At 45.3% G+C, this 17,584-nt stretch overlaps 1 protein-coding gene across 1 annotated transcript in view; it reads left to right on the top strand.

Moving 5' to 3' along the window:
- The window catches only part of LOC141160886 (protein mono-ADP-ribosyltransferase PARP15-like), a 148,726-nt gene that overhangs the window by 63,758 nt on the left and 67,384 nt on the right, over window positions 1–17,584 (top strand). Inside the window, exon 6 of the mRNA XM_073645689.1 lies at window positions 7,696–7,859. Within this exon, the coding sequence (XP_073501790.1) occupies window positions 7,696–7,859 (164 nt within the window). The remainder of the gene's footprint in view (window positions 1–7,695; window positions 7,860–17,584) is intronic.

The raw sequence follows: 17,584 nt of genomic DNA, 5'->3' as shown, positions 1-17,584 counted from the left end.
TTCACAGACAGCACTCAGACTAGAAATATGGTCATGTGAACTTAGGCTCATAGTGACGATAGTCACTATAGGGTTATGTGCAGACCGGATTTTTCAAGGCAGTTAAAAACAACCCATTTTTCAAGTGGAAACCACTTCAGGAAGCTCTTCTTTTGGCAAGTTTTTGGAAAGATTTTTTCTTTACTGAATAGGTTTTGAAGAGTTTTTAAGAATTTTGTAGGAGTCTTTTGCAGCCTTTTGATTGTACAGGGCTTACGGTAGTTTAGAGCAGATTCTATCAGAAGTTGCTTCAAAAAAGTGACACGCCATTTCTTTTTTCCACCAGATATTTTTCAAAACTTTAATCAAAAACAAATCCTTAAATCATTGAAGATATGAACAACAAAGTGGTTTTACTATATAAATAAATAGGAAAAGTTTTTCAGGGATTTTTTAATGTTTTTTTTAAAGCATACACGTTTAAAAAAAAACTCCTCAAAATATTCCATGTCCATATATCCTAAGGGTATATTCACACTATAGGTTTTCTTTCTACCTTTTTTTTTCTTTTTTTTTTAATCCTATTAAAAAAATATATATATATATATTTTTTTATTTGTTGATGTTTTCTGTGAATGGATTTTGAGGGAGCGGTTTTGTTTTTGTAATTTTTTTTAGCTATTTTCGGACATTCTTCTATTAAATGCATTTGTCACCAGGGTTTTACTATGTAAACTGGGAGCAGCATGATGTAGGGACAGAGAGCCTGATTCCAGCGATACGTCACTTACTGGGCTGTGTGCTGTTGTTTCAATAAAATCAGTGTTTTAACAGCAGGAGATTATCACCACAGAACTAGGTGATTCGTGCCACCTAGTCCTCCTACTCTGTGTAAACCCGCCAATCAATGTACAGTGTGCACAGGAAGCTGCCAATCAGTGGTGTGGGTGGAGTTAAACAGAACTCAGCATTCAGAGAACTGCTAGATCTGCAGCAGAGAAAACCGTGATTATATCAAAATGACAGCATACAGACCACTAAGTGATACATTGCTGGAATCAGGCTCTCTGACCCCTACATCATGCTGCTCTCAGATTACATAGCAAAACCCTGGTGACATATTCCCTTCAAGCAATAAATAACCCCCCCCCCCAACCTACTGTCTCCTTCCCTGTTCCTGTAGAATGTAAGCCCGCAAGGGCAGGGTCCTCTTCCCTCTTACCAGTATATCATTGTTAGTTTTACTGTAAGTGATATCTGTATTTGGTATGTAACCCCTCCTTATGTACTGTTAGAACCCTCCTGTTTGTTTTTTCCATCTTGTGTTTTGCGGTCACGTGACCATCTGCCTTTTTGGCTGTGCTGGACTTCAGTGTTGTTTGACTGTTTCTCTAGCCAGGTGCTTCGGTGCCTATGTCTCTCAGTTCGCTTGGTCCCTTGGGACCTCTAGTACCTTTTGTCAGTTTATCTTTTGTTTTCTGCAACAACTTTCTCTGTTCAGGAGGTATCTGTTTTTGTTCCAGTCCTTAGTTATTTTAGGGACCCCTCCCTTTATTCTATAGGTCTTCGTTCAGACTAGCCTAGGACTTAGGCGGGTCTGTTCGCTAGGAACAGGCAGCCCGCTACATCGTAGGGATTCAGCTTAGTCTTACTGTAGAGAAAGCTTTCCCCTTCTTTCCTTAGTTCTTGTTGCAGATCATAACTTGTACAACACCATGGAATCAATGGCGCTATATAAATAAATAATAATAATAAAAAAAAACTATAATTTGTTTTAGGGCTCATTCTCATCTGCGAGAAAAACGAATGAGTGCAATCTGATAAAAAATCGGATTGCACTCTGACTAATGTTATTCTATGATTGCCTGCTCATCTGCAATTTTTTTTCTCAGATCGGACTGAGAAAAAAATAGCAGCATGCTGCGGTTTCCAGCGTATATCAGATGAGACTCGCCAATGTTTGCATCAGGCCAGCGTTCAGCGTGCCAAGTAGATGTAGCAAAGCTAGAGTAGTGTATGGACAAATGGATTATTATCTTCTCGTTGGAGAGGTGAGGAATATGGTTGTTTATTTTTTTAAACTTTTTTACAGGGGACATGGACTTTGGAAGATTATCTTCACATCGGGGACAGGTGAGGATTATATTGCTTTATTATTTTGATTTTTTACAGGGGACATGGGTTTCAATGGATTGGACATTAAGGTGAGTATAAGTGTTTTTTTTATTTTTAATTAAATAAATGAATCTGTCTAATTATTTCAAAGGACTTTACTCTGGGTGTTTTTTATTTACAATTTGATTATGGAGTTAGTAATGGGGGCGTCTTATAGATGCCTATACATTTACTAACTCCTGGGCTTGATGTCAGCTGCCAATACAAAGCTGACATCAACCCAAACCCTATTGCCACACTTGCCACTGCACCAGGGCAAGTGGGAAGAGCGGAGGCTAAGCGCCAGAATTGGCGCATCTTATGGATGTGCCTTTTATGGGGCGGCTGAGAGCTCATGTTTTTAGTCTGGGAGGGGGCCAATACACATGGCCCTTTCCTAGCCTATTAATATCAGCCCGCAGCTGTCTGCCTAACTTTTGTTGATTATTAATTATAGGGGAACGCCATATCATTCTTTTTTGGGAGTTCCCCATTTTAATAACCAGTGAAGGCAAAGTATACAGCTGTGATGTGATATTAATAGCTTGGGAAACTCCATGGGTATTATTCCCTTCCTTGGCTATAAAAATCAGCCCCAGCTGCCTGCTTTCCCTATGCTGGTTAATAAAATTTACTGGGATCACAATCCATTTTTTGCAGAAATTGAATTATTTATTAGTAAATTACATGTACAGTAAGCTACACACGCAAAGCACTGATTACCATATATATGTCACTCACATATATCTATCTATAAATATATTTACATATATGTGTGTATTGAAGAATTTTTCCTTGGAAATCTAGATTTAAATGACAAAGAATTCCTCTATGTAAAATCTCATGTTAAAATCGCATTGCATACGGATTGCATTTGCATGTGATTCAGATGTCAATCGGATGCTAGCTGCTAAAAATCAGATTGCACTCGGATGAAAATCGCATGTCACTTGCATGCCACTCGTCCAACTTTTCAAAAACAATATCGGACCTTTTTTTTTTATGATGATGGGTATGAGCCCTCAAGTGAAAATGCTGGCAAAACACTCAAAAAGAAGCCAAAGTATCTTCCGGGTATTTTTTTATTCTTCCTGTTGACTTGTAAGTATCGAGTGTCTTCCTAGGAGAAACCACTTGAAGAATGGACATGCCACTTTTATAAAAACTTAGCGTTTTTGAAAACCTGAAATGTTTAAAAAAAAGCTCAAATGCCTGAACATACTGAACATATGACCAGCAAGTAGTGTTTCCATAGAAATGAATAGGGTTTCTTTTGAGAGCTTTTTTTTGTAAAAAAAACTTTAATAAAAATATCTAAAATAAATCACAGAATAAAGAACAAAAAAAAGAAAAAAATGTTAATCCAATAAATACATTTATCTGTGTAAAAAAAAAAAAAAAGTACACATATTTGGTATTGCCGCATACAGAACGATCCAACCTATAAAACAGACCCACTAGTTAACCCCTTCAATGAACACTGTAAAAAGAAATAAATGAAATCGAGGCCAAAAACTATGCTTTATCATCATACCATCGAACAAAAAGTAAAATAAAACATGGTACCAATAAAAACATCAACTCGTCCCGCAAAAAACAAGCCCTCACATGACTCTGTTGGCTGAAATATAGAAAAATTATAGGTATCAAAATATGGCGATGCAAAAACTTTTTTTTACAATTAAAAGCATCTTTTAGTGTGTGACAGCTGGCAAACATAAAAACCCAATATAAATCTGGTATTGCTGTAATCGCACCGACCCGAAGAATAAAGTCGCCAAATCACTTATACCGCTCGTGGAACGGCGAAAAAAAATAAAACCAATTCTTCACATGCTGTTGATTTGTTCATTCTGCCTCCCAAAGATCGAAGTATGACTCGGCACACATTTATCTGGGGCTTCCATGTAAATCTCTGAAATACGTGATTCAGGCGGAACCCTCGGTGGAAGATTCCCTATAATGAGGCAGATGGGGACACTGGACGCGGTAGGACCTGTAATCCGACAGTGTCCGTCTTTTTAGGAGTGCATAAAAGCTCAGTCGGCCACAATTTTGTGCACGTCTAAAAAGAAGGACACCGCTGAACAGAGGCCAAACGGAGTCCAGAGTAACTTTGTTGCCTTATTATAGTGAATGGATCCCTCTGGGGTTTCATCTGAATCACGTCACTCGGAGATTTAGATGGAAACCCGATAAAAGTGCTCAGTGTAGAATGCTGAATAAATGTGATCCCAAATATTATGTAAAATGTTCCCAATAAAATCTTCAATTCCATTTCCAAAAAACGCCCCCACTCAGGTCCGTGATCTGTTAACGGAAATATAGGGGCCTTCCATTTTACTAGTAGCACAAAGACTCTAGAAAAGTGAAATGGCACCTCGCCCTCCAAAAGAAATCCAGCAAAATCTGCTCTCCCAAATCCTAATGCTCCCTTTTGAGCCCCAGTGTGTCTAACCACATTTAGCGTCCACATGTTTGGCATTTTTGTAGTGATGAGAGCCCGCCTAATATAAGGGTGCATGTCTCCAGAAGTACGAGCTGAGCATAATGTAATGGTCACTACAATGTACTGGTCACTACAATGGCAGTTTGCAATTCTCACTCAACAACCTTACGCTGCTGCTTGTTTCTGGAAAACACCCATGGAGTCAAAATCGTCACTACACCAGTATATAAATTCACAAAGAGGTATAATTTCCAAAATGAGGTCTCTAGAGGGGATTCTGCTCTTCTAGCACGTAAGGGCTTTGTATATAGAGTTTGCATACTGTTCTAGGAAAATCTGTGCTCCAAAAGGCAAATGGCGCTCCATCCCTACCGAGTCTTGTCGTGTGGCTAAGCAGTACTGTAAAGCCACATATAGGGAATTTCTACATTCAGCAGAAATTGTGGGACAAATTTTGGTGCCATTTGTATCCATTTTCCAGTGTGAAAATGTAAAATGTGGGGCTAAAGCAAAATTTTGGTGGTAAAAATTTAATTATTTTTTTCTTCACTGCCCAATGGTATAAAATGCTGTGACACACCTGTGGTGTCAATGTGATCACTGCACCTCTAGGTGAATTCATTGAGAGGTGTAGTTTGTAAAATGAGGTCACTTATGGGGGGTGTTGCTGACCTGACACCTCAGGGGCTCTACCAATGTGACATGGCACATCAGATGGGAAATCACATTGGTGATTTTTCTTTTTTTTTTTTCACGGTTTAACATTATAAACTTCTGTGAAGCACCTGGGGGTTCAAGGTGCTCACCACACATCTAGATAATTTCCCTGAGAGGTCTTGTTTCCAAAATGGTATCACTTGTGGGGGGTTTCCAGGCACATAAGGAGCTATCAAAATGTGACATGGCATCCGCTAATTATGCCAGAAAATTTTACATTTAAAAAGTCAAATGGCGCTCCTTTCTTTCTGAGCTCTGCCATGCGCCCAAACAGTGGTTTTCCCCCACATATTGAGTATCTGTGTGCTCAGGAGAAATTGCGCAACAAATTTTGGGATATATTTTCTCCTGTTACCCTTGTGAAAGTAAAAAAATTGGTGTAAAGTAAAATGTTTGTGAAAAAAAAGTTAAATGTTTATTTTTTCCTTCCACATTCCATTAATTCCTGTGAAGCACCTGAAGGGTTAATACACTTCTTGGATGTGGTTTTGAGCACCTTGAGGGGTGCAGTTTTTAGAATGTTCTCACTGTGACATGCAGAAGTAGTGCTGTTGCTTTAACAGCATTCAGCAACTATTAGAAGTAACACAAGCGCTTGACACAGGAAGTGTTGTGCTCCAGAGGTATCCAGCAACTCAGCAACTAGAGGGATTAACACAGTCACAGGAGAAGGGGGAGTGTTTTAGCTGAGCCCCAGGGGGATTGTGGGGAAGTTGTTTACTGTCTGGCTGGAGCCAAAGAGAAAGGTGGTGTGTGTGTTCTGCATCTGACAGAAGCGCCCCTGCAAGTGAAAAGGATTCAAGTCAGGAATGAAGCTAAGCACAGGTCAGGTAGAGTTCCTGAACTAGCAGTGCTGAGTATTGTTAAGCAGAAAGATAAGGACTGGAAGGAATTGTGTCACAGGGATCATCTCCCTCAGCAAGCCCTCCCCCCTCCTCCATCTCATTGTGCTGCTGTGCTGCCAAGGAAACTGTACTGCTTGTCACTGGAGCCTGTTGCTCACTAGACTTAACTTGCACTGGTTGTGCGGCTTCTTATTAAATGCTACCGTTCTACCGTTTATGAGGACTCTTGTCAAGTGTGTCAGCAAGTGAAACAATCTACGTGTCTGTGCCTGAGGGTCAATACCCCTGTGTGCCTGAGAGAAGCTGCAGCACATGGTCTATGGTCGCCCTGAGTAACGGTTCCCCCAGGATTCCAAAGAATACATGTAACCTCTCTCGCCCCTATCTGAACCTAGTGGCGTGCGTGTAACATCACTGTTGGGTATTTTGTGTGATATAGACCCCTCAAAGTCACTTCAAATGTCATGTGGTCCCTAAAAAAAATGGTTTTTAGGGACCACAAACTCAGGCGAGTTTGCTGCCAATCAAGCACAGTGATACTGTTGTTTCTACACCAGATATTGGTACTTTTGGCAGTGTGGACAGGGGCCAAGTCCTGCTGGAGAATGACATTTCCATCTCCAAAAAGCTTGTCTGCAGAGGGAAGCATGAAGTGCTCTATAATGTCCTGGTAGACGGCTGCGCTGACTTTGGTCTTGATAAAACACAGTGGACCTACACCAGCAGATGACATGGCTCCCCAAACCATCACTGATGGTGGAGACTTCACACTAGACCTCAAGCAGCTTGGATTGTGGCCTCTCCACTCTTCCTCCAGACTCTGGGACCTTGATTTCCAAATGAAATGCAAAATTTACTTTCATCTGAAAACAACACCTTGGACCACTGAGCAACAGTCCAGGTCTTTTTCTCCTTGGCCCAGGTAAGACGCTTCTGGCGTTGTCTATTGGTCATGAGCGGCTTGACACAAGGAATGCGACACTTGTAGCCCATGTCCTGGATACGTCTGCTTGTGGTTGCTCTTGAAGCAATGATGCCAGCAGCAGTCCACTCCTTGTGAATCTCCTACAAATTTTTGAATGGTCTTTTCTTAACAATCCTTTCAAGGCTGCGGTTATCCCGGTTGCTTGTGCACCTTTTCCTACCACACTTTTTCCTTCCACTCAACTTTCCATTAATATGCTTGGATACAGCACTCTGTGAACAGCCAGCATCTTTAGCAATGACCTTTTGTGGCTTACCCTCCTTGTGGAGTGTGTCAATGACTGCCTTCTGGACATCTGTCAAATCAGCAGTCTTCCCCATGATTGTGGAGACTACTGAAACAGACTAAGGGACCTTTTTAAGCGCTTAGGAAGCCTTTGCATGTGTTTTTTGTTAATTATTCTAATTTACTGAGATAATGACTTAAAAAGAAATAACTTTTTGATGATATTCTAATTTTGTGAGAAGCACCTGTATACCGTATTTCATTATAGCATTGAGATCAGGCTTATTCTGTAAAGTAAATGGAGTTTAATTCTCATTTTTTTTGTTTCTTTCATTTTTAAGGTGCAGCTAACTTAGACCCTGATATTTCCATAAGACACATTGTGAAAGGCCTAGAAGATTACCTAAGCGATCCTTCTGTCATGACCATCATTTCTGAGATCATCATTGTTGTCTTCGAACAGGATATTTATGAAAAATATCAACGTTTTTTTCAGAATTACAAGGTGCGAGAACAGTGGTCAGTGACGAGCAGTCATTATCATTTCTGTGATTAAGATGCACTTACTATTTACCATCCATTCTTTAGCAGTAAGAACCTCCACTTCATGGTGGCACTGTAACTCTCCCCATCCATACAATAAAAAAATAATTTCAATTGACCTCCTGACCAGAAGATGGCGCTGGTGTACAATTCCCAAACAGTGCCACCCCAGCGAAAATTAAGCATTATTGCATGGGTAAAAAATACACCAGTGCCCAAGAGGATGATAGCATAAGTGGGGGAATTCATAGTAGTGAATAGTACTGTCACACTAATAGATTGGGGGAGTGCAGTAGAAAGGAAAAAAAGAAATAAAAAAAAAAAGAAATATAAAATATATAGTGCTGTGTAGTCTTATCAGGTATATATTGTAACAATATTGCATCAGTATTACAAATAAAGAATCAGTAATGGGAACAAAGCTCTGTCTAGTCTGATTAGGAATGCAGCAACAGATAGATTTAAAGGTGTCGATGGATTTAGCTTTCAAATCTATATATATAATCGTCTTATCCCGTCTGTCTATCTGTCTGTCTGTCTGTCCAGGAAATCCCGCGTCGCTCATTGGTCCGGCAGCGGCCAATCAGCGCCGCGGGATTTCTGAAAAAAGATGGTGGCCGTTAGCGGCTCATCTGCGGGACGGAGCTCAGCGGCGATGCAGCCGGGAGATGAGCTCCGCGAGGCGCTCATCTCCCGGCCGGCAACAGCAGAAGGAACCCGACCGCCGGACCCATCTGCGGGACGGAGATGCAGCCGGGAGATGAGCGGCGCGAGGCGCTCATCTCCCGGCCGGTAGCAGCGGAAGGACCGCCGGCGCCGCTGACCTCTATGCGGAAGGGAGGACCGGGGAGCAGCGCTGCGGGTCGGGATACTTCTGCTGCGAGCGCCCGCTATGTCCCGGGTTCTCGCAGCGTAAGTAGTCGCACAGGCAGCGCAGCTCCCCAGTCCTCACCAAGACGATTCGATGATTGGTCGCGGTCTTCGGACCCGACCAATCACTGATCTTAGCGCAAAACTTAAACACCGCTGTGCTGATTGTTTAAATGTGGAGCCAAGATTGGTGATTGGTCGCGAACAATATTTAAATTTGGCGCCCAAATCGGTGATTGGTCGCGGGCAGCGTCCGCGACCAATCAGCACAGTAGTGTTTCACTTTGGCCGCAAGATCAGTGATTGGTCGCCGGCCAAGTCCACGACCAATCAACGATTTGTGCGGCACATTTAAATACCGGCCGTGACCAATTGGATGTCAGCGCCGCTCCCCGGTCCTCCCTTCACGCCTTAGCCGCATGAATGTCAGCGGCGCTGCCTGTGCGGATACTTCCGCTCCGAGAACCCAGGACATGAGCGGGCGCTCGGAGCAGCAGTATCCCGACCCGCAGCGCCGCTCCCCGGTCCTCCCTTCACGCCCTAGCCGCTGATGTCCCCACAGTATCCGCATGGTGTTACTAAGGTCCGGACATTTGTGTTAAAAATCGCTGATTGGTCGCTGGCGCTGCCCGCGACCAATCACCGATTTGGGCGCCAAATTTAAATATCGGCCGCGACCAATCACCGATCTTGGCTCCACATTTAAACACCACTGTACTGATTGGTCGATGACGCTATTTAAATGTGGCGCCAAAATCGGTGATTGGTCGCGCCCAGCGTCGGCGACAAATCAGTACAGCGGTGTTTAAATGTGGAGCCAAGATCGGTGATTGGTCGCGGCCGATATTTAAATTTGGCGCCCAAATCGGTGATTGGTCGCGGGCAGCGCCGGCGACCAATCAGCGATTTTTAACACAAATGTCCGGACCTTAGTAACACCATGCGGATACTGTGGGGACATCAGCGGCTAGGGCGTGAAGGGAGGACCGGGGAGCGGCGCTGCGGGTCGGGATACTTCTGCTCCGAGCGCCCGCTCATGTCCCGGGTTCTCGGAGCGGAAGTATCCGCACAGGCAGCGCCGCTGACATCCATGCGGCTAAGGCGTGAAGGGAGGACCGGGGAGCGGCGCTGCCTGTGCGGCTACTTCCGCTGCGAGAACCCGGGACATGAGCGGGCGCTCGCAGCAGAAGTATCCCGACCCGCAGCGCCGCTCCCCGGTCCTCCCTTCACACCCTAGCAGCTGATGTCCCCACAGTATCCGCATGGTGTTACAAAGGTCCGGACATTTGTGTTAAAAATCGCTGATTGGTCGCTGGCGCTGCCCGCGAACAATCACCGATTTGGGCGCCAAATTTAAATGTCGGCCGCGACCAATCACCGATCTTGGCTCCACATTTAAACATCGCTGTACTGATTGGTCGCGGACGCTATTTAAATGTGCCGCCAAAATCGGTGATTGGTCGCGCACAGCGTCGGCGACCAATCAGCACAGCGGTGTTTGAATTTGCCGCCAAGATCGGTGATTGGTCGCGGCCAGCGCCAGCGACCAATCAGCGATTTTGAATAAAAATGTCCGGACCATTCTAACACCATGCGGATGCTGTGGGGACATCAGCGGCTAGGGTGTGAAGGGAGGACCGGGGAGCTGCGCTGCGGGTCGGGATACTTCTGCTGCCAGCACCCGCTCATGTCCCGGGTTCTAGCAGCGGAAGTATCCGCACAGACAGCGCGCTAACATCCATGCTGAAGGGAGGACCGGGGAGCGGCGCTGCGAGTCCGGATACTTCTGCTGCCAGCGCCCGCTCATGTCCCGGGTTCTCGGAGCGGAAGTAGCTGCACAGGCAGCCGCTCCCCGGTCCTCACCAATACGATACGCTGATTGGTCGCGCTCTCCTGACGCGACCAATCAAAGATTTTAACGCTGAATTCAAACATACTGTTCGCTGCTTAGTAACACGGCGCGCGAGATTTAAAACCTGCTTCTATGATTGGTCGCGGACGCCGCCCGCGACCAATCACAGATTTCCGCTCCAAATTTAAACACGCTCTCCGGCCAATTACCGCAACATTTGAAATATCTACACCACCTTCGGGAGATAGCACGGCTAACTCCGCCCATTTGGTCATGTGACTCACAAAATGCTCATAACGTACTGAGCAGGTTTTCTTTGTCACGCTGTGCGAGGGACTTCAGTCACACTGTGCGAGGGACTTCTGTCACACTGTGCGAGGGACTTCAGTCACACTGTGCGAGGGACTTCTGTCACACTGTGCGAGGGACTTCAGTCACACTGTGCGAGGGACTTCTGTCACACTGTGCGAGGGACTTCAGTCACACTGTGCGAGGGACTTCTGTCACACTGTGCTAGGGACTTCTGTTACACTGTGCGAGGGACTTCAGTCACACTGTGCGAGGGACTTCAGTCACACTGTGCGAGGGACTTCAGTCACACTGTGCGAGGGACTTCTGTCACACTGTGCGAGGGACTTCTGTCACACTGTGCGAGGGACTTCAGTCAGGTTTACTGAACACGTTCTGCCAGTGACAGCGCGCTGAACAGATACTTATTTACGTTTCCTGTTTTATAATGGGTCGTAAGCGAAAATACGCCACGGAGGAAGACAGAAAAGCAGCAGAAGCAGCAATAAAACGACAACGTCGAGAGCAACAGACACCACAACACACTGCCGCCAGACAAGCCCAGGATGCAGAAGCTCACAAAAAACGCCGGGAACAGGAGACACCGCAACACACTGCCGCCAGACAAGCCCAGGATGCCGAAGCTCAACAAAAACGCCGGGAACAGGCGACACTACAACACACTGCTGCCAGACAAGCCCAGGATGCGGAATCTCACCAAAAACGCCGGGAACAGGCGACACTACAACACACTGCCACAAGACAAGCTCAGGATGCGGAAGCTCACCAAAAACGCCGGGAACAGGAGACACCACAACACACTGCTGCCAGACAAGCCCAGGATGCGGAATCTCACCAAAAACGCCGGGAACAGGAGACACCACAACACACTGCCAGCAGACAAGCCCAGGATGCGGAAGCTCACCGAAAAATTCGGAAGCAGGAGACAACACCACACACTTCCGCCAGACAAGCACAGGATGCAGAAGCTCACAGAAAAATTCGCCAACAGGAGACACCACGACACACTGCCGGCAGACAAGCCCAGGATGCGGAAGCTCACAGAAAACTTCGGGACCAGGAGACACCACAACACACTGCTGGCAGACAAGCCCAAGATGCGGAATCTCACAGAAGACGTTGGGAACAGGAGACACCACAACACACTGTCGCCAGACAAGCCCAGGATGCCAAATGTCACAGACAACGTCGGGAACAAGAGACACCACAACACACTGCCGCCAGACAAGCCCAGGATCCGGAATCTCAACAAAAACGCCGGGAACAAGACACACCACAACACACTGTCGCCAGACAAGCCCAGGATGCGGAATCTCACAGACAACGTCGGAAACAAGAGACACCACAAGACACTGCCGCCAGACAAGCACAGGATGCGGAATCTCACAGACAACGTCGGGAACGGGAAACACCGCAACACACTGCGGCTAGACAGGAACACGATGCGGAATCCCATAGACAATGTCGTCTCAATGAATCTCTAGAATCCAGGACAGACCGAGAACAACACGATCGACAAATTTATCAAAAACGAATGCTCTACCAACTAAGGCAAACCCAGCAGAACATTCAACAACTTGCACGTTACGTAACAGACAATGAAACTAACTGTAGCGCCGGCGTCCCTGCCCTCTGCTAGGCAGGGACGCTGTTCCCCTCACCTCCCTGCTCCGTGCCCGGCGTCCTCCTCCCGCTCTGCTGGCAGCGCGCGCTCCTTCCCGGCCACTGTGCTTAGGGCGCGCGCGCTCTCCCTCCCTCTTAAAGGGGCCGCGCGCGCCGTCCTAAGGAGTCCCCAGCCAATGGCCGGAGGACTTCACCATATATAAGGCACCTCCTCCAAAATGGAGGTGCCCGAGCAATGTTGTTGCACTGTTCTACTTTGCTTCAGCCCTCAGGTCCCGTTGCCAGTTACCTGCCAGTTACCTGCCTGATTCCTGCCAGAGTCCTGCCAGTTTGCTGTCTGTTTCCTGCCAGTTATTCCTGCTACCTGCTTGCTAGCCTGAGGTCCGACGGTCTGCCTTACAACTCCTGTCAGTCTGTCTAAGGACCAGCTTGCCCGCTCACCTGGGAGCGCACATCAGCTACTTGCCTGCTTGCTAGCCTGAGGTCCGACGGTCTGCCTTTCTACTCCTGTCAGTCTGTCTATGGACCAGCTTGCCCGCTCACCTGGGAGCGCTCCTCCGCTACCTGCCTGCTTGCCTGCCCGGAGGCTCCGCCGTCACGTGCTGTGACCACCAGCTATTCCAGAGACTCTTGCCCGCTCACCTGGGAGCGCTTCTCCGCTACCTGCCTGCTTGCCTGCCCGGAGGCTCCGCCGTCACGTGCTGTGACCACCAGCTATTCCAGAGACTCTTGCCCGCTCACCTGGGAGCGCTTCTCTGCTACCTGCCTGCTTGCCTACCTGGAGGCTTCGCCGTCACGTGCTGTGACCACCTGCTATTCCAGAGACTCTCGCTTGCTCACCTGGGAGCACACATCCTCCATCTGCCTTGCTAGCCTACCTGGAGGTTCAGCCATCACAGGTCGTACCTACCCTTTACCTAGAGACTGCCCCGGTCACTTGCCGTGACCTCCAGCCCGTTCACCCAGAGACTGCCCCGGTCACTTGCCGTGACCTCCAGCCCGTTCACCCAGAGACTGCCCCGGTCACTTGCCGTGATCTCCAGCCCGTTCACCCAGAGACTGCCCTGGTCACTTGCCGTGACCTCCAGCCCGTTCTTCCAGAGACTGCCCCGGTCACTTGCCGTGACCTCCAGCCCGTTCTTCCAGAGACTGTCCCGGTCACTTGCCGTGACCTCCTGCCCGTACACCCAGAGACTGTCCCGGTCACCTGCTGTGACTGCCTGCCTGGTCGCCACCCGCTCCCTTACAAGGACCGCCCCCTTGTATAGTAGCTCAGAGGTTCCGCCTCCCAGACCCGTTACACTAACATTATTCAACACTACTGTGGGAAGATGAATGTAGTTTGTTCAAAATGCGAATCTATGAATTTTATCGAGGGAAAAACCATCTGACAATCAGTTTACTCAATGCTGCCAAAAAGGAAAAGTAATGCTACCAAGATGTCACTACTCAGATCTGTTTGAGCACTTGATGAAAGGAACGCATGAACACAGTAGAAATTTTATGGAAAATATCAGAAGTATCAACAGTTCTCATGCCTTTGCTTCATTTGGTGCCAACATTGCACCGCCCCCTGGATTCGGACCGTATTGTTTTAAAATTCATGGCCAGATCTACCACCGTACTGGAACACTTCACCCAGAACTAGGACAACCACCAACATTTGCACAATTATACATCTTTGATCCAAATGAGGCTACAGAACAAAGGATGAACCGAAAAGAAAATGAAAAGTGTAATGCAGAACTGATGAACCTAATTGCCGTACATTTACAAACAATCAGCCCATTTGCTGCCGCATATCGCATGCTAAAAGACGTTGAAGCTGAAGAGGAACAGAGAGCTATACAAAATGGGACGGAAATGCCTTCTATTATCATGGCCATTAAACAAGAACGTCAACAAGATCCCCGTTGTTACAACAAACCACGTGTAAGTGAGGTCGCAGTTGTTTTTCAAAACGATGATGGAGAGCCTCCTTTTCAAAGAGATATATTAGTCCATCTTAAGCCAGACAAAAACAACCCTTTTGTTCCTAAAACACAACGGATTAGCATTTTGCACAGCAACCTTGATGCTCTTCTGTATCCGCTATTCTTTCCAAGCGGTGATCAAGGGTGGCATAAAAACCTACACCAGCAAGGAACTTCAAGAAGAATTACACAACTACAGTACTACAGTTTTCTTCTGTCTGTGCGAAATTACTTCAATCCCATTTTAAACGGTGGGAAACTGACACAACAGTACTTAGTAGACGCATGCGTAAAAATTGAAGCAAATCGGCTCAATTTCATACGAAGGAACCAAAAACAACTTAAAGTTGAAGACTACTGCGTTCTTCAAGAACATTTGCAAAAACAATCCATTCAAAAAGGAATTCCAATAGGAAAAACAGTAATTCTCCCGTCGTCCTTTGAAGGTAGCCCCCGCAACATGCAACAGCGTTATCAAGATGCAATGGCAATAGTAACAAAGTATGGAAGACCTGACATTTTTTTAACAATGACCTGTAATCCTAAATGGCCGGAAATTACAGAAAATCTACAACCCTGGCAGCAAGTTGAACACAGGCCGGACTTAGTTGCACGTGTATTTCGACTAAAACTCAGCAGCCTTTTAGAAGACATCAAAAAAGGCCTTTTTGGAACAGTCGTAGCAATGGTACATGTCATAGAGTTTCAGAAACGAGGTCTCCCACATGCGCATATACTAATTATTTTAGATGCGGATTCCAAGTTTCGCACGGAGGACGAAATTGACAACATAGTGTGGGCTGAAATTCCTAACCAAGAAAAGTATCCTGAATTGTATAATATTGTAATCTGTAATATGGTTCATGGCCCATGCGGTGTAGCAAATCCAAAAAGTCCATGCATGGAAAACGGAAAGTGTACAAAAGGGTTTCCAAAGCAGTTGAGACAGCACACTGTTAAAGATTTGGACGGCTACCCATCCTACCGGAGACAACTGATTGATAACATTGTACACAACAAAAAGATTATAAATAACTCATGGATAGTTCCATACAACCCGTACTTATTAAAACGCTACAACTGTCACATCAACGTTGAAATCTGCTCTTCAATAAAAAGTGTTAAATATCTTTTCAAGTACATCTACAAGGGACATGACAAAGCTAACGTCGAAATCCAACAAAAAACAGTCAATCACGATGAATCATCATGGTTTGTTGACTCAAGATATGTCAGTGCTCCAGAAGCTGCTTGGCGAATATTTGCATTTCCAATGCATTCACAGTCCCATGCCATTATACGTTTAGCTATCCATTTACCAAATCAACAACAGCTTTATTTCTTTGAAAATGCTCAAGTCGAAGATGTCTCCAAAAATTTAAGCACAACGTCAACATTAATGGAATGGTTTTTGCTGAACCAACGTGACGAAAACGCAAGGCAGTATTTGTATCGAGAGATTCCAGAGCATTACGTTTGGAATAAAACTTGGAAGCCAAGACAACGAGGACTTAGCAGAATAATTGGACGCATGTATACTGTTAGTGTCAAGGATCAAGAAAGATATTGCCTTCGACTGTTACTACTGCATGTCAAAGGAGCTAGAAGTTACGAAGATTTGAAAACAGTTAATGGAGTATTGCACGATACATTTAAAGCTGCAACTTTGGCTTTAGGACTTCTATTGGATGATACTATGTGGACACTTACTTTAGAAGACGCAGTTACCCTACATATGCCTAAGAAACTTCGTGAATTGTTTGCCTACATTTGTGTCTTTGGACCGCCTACAAATCCGGATCAACTTTGGACAAATTTCAAAGAACATATAATTGAAGATTACTGCTTACGTCTTCACAACAAAAGTGGAAATTGTCACAATTGCGAATCTTATGCCATGCAAGATATCCAAAATATCCTACTACTGCATGGAAAAACATTTTCAGACTTTAATTTGCCACAGCCCACAAGTCAAGTTGCACAAATTCAAGAGTATGACGAAGCTTATGAATTATTGTTGGCAACAGAGAAGAAAAACTCCTTAAATCAAGAACAACGAATTGCATATGACACTATTGTGAGCGCTGTAGAAAACCAAGCCGATCCAACGCCAAAATGTTTCTTTATTGACGGTCCTGGAGGCAGCGGTAAAACATACCTCTATGAAGTTTTAATGCATCACGTTAGAGGGTTAGGAAAAGTCGTATTGCCATCGGCTACAACAGGTATTGCAGCAAACCTTTTAAGAGGAGGTCGCACTATGCATTCACTCTTTGGGATACCGGTTCCGGTCAATGAAATCTCCGTTTCCAGAATCAAGCAAGACACATTTGCAGGAAAACAGTTGAACAGTGCAAGTCTTTTGATACTTGATGAGTGCACCATGGCGCCTAAATATGCTTTGAGCTTAATTGACAGACTTCTGCGTGAAGTTATGACTACAAATATTGCTGAAAAAAATGAAATTCCTTTTGGAGGTAAAGTTTTTGTCCTTGGCGGAGATTTTAGGCAATGCCTTCCAGTTGTACCGAATGGAACAAGAACAAATATTATCGAGTCAACCCTAAAAATGTCAGACCTTTGGAAAGAGTTTAATAAACTACAACTAATTAACAACATGCGATCTTCTGACCCAGAGTACAGCAACTGGCTTCTTAAACTTGGTAATGGTGAACTTAGCAATGAATATAACCTTGGAGAAGACATTATTGAAATACCAGAAGACATGTTGTGCACTGACTGGTTCGTAAGTGATGTTTTTGGACAACGCGTTGAAATAGATGTGAACGACCAAAGCAGTGTTGAGAGAGCCTCTTCCTATGCAATTCTCTGTCCCAAGAACGATGACGTAGCTCTGCTAAATTCCCGTGTGATGGATAGAATGCCTGGAGAGTATAAATTATACAAAAGTGATGATTCGGTGGATGTCGACAATGAAGATGAACGAGAGCATTATCCAGTTGAATTTTTAAATAGTGTTACGCCATCAGGAATGCCATCCCACAGACTACAACTTAAAGTTGGAGCAATCGTAATGTTGCTGCGGAATCTAAAAACAAG

The sequence above is a fragment of the Phyllobates terribilis genome, unplaced genomic scaffold (assembly GCF_046119375.1).
Source record: "Phyllobates terribilis strain yellow unplaced genomic scaffold, ASM4611937v1 Scaffold_9__5_contigs__length_417890890, whole genome shotgun sequence".
Taxonomy (NCBI): Eukaryota; Metazoa; Chordata; class Amphibia; order Anura; family Dendrobatidae; genus Phyllobates; species Phyllobates terribilis.
The sequence above is the reverse complement of the archived record's forward strand: the minus strand, read 5'-3'. Positions and strand labels throughout refer to the sequence as shown.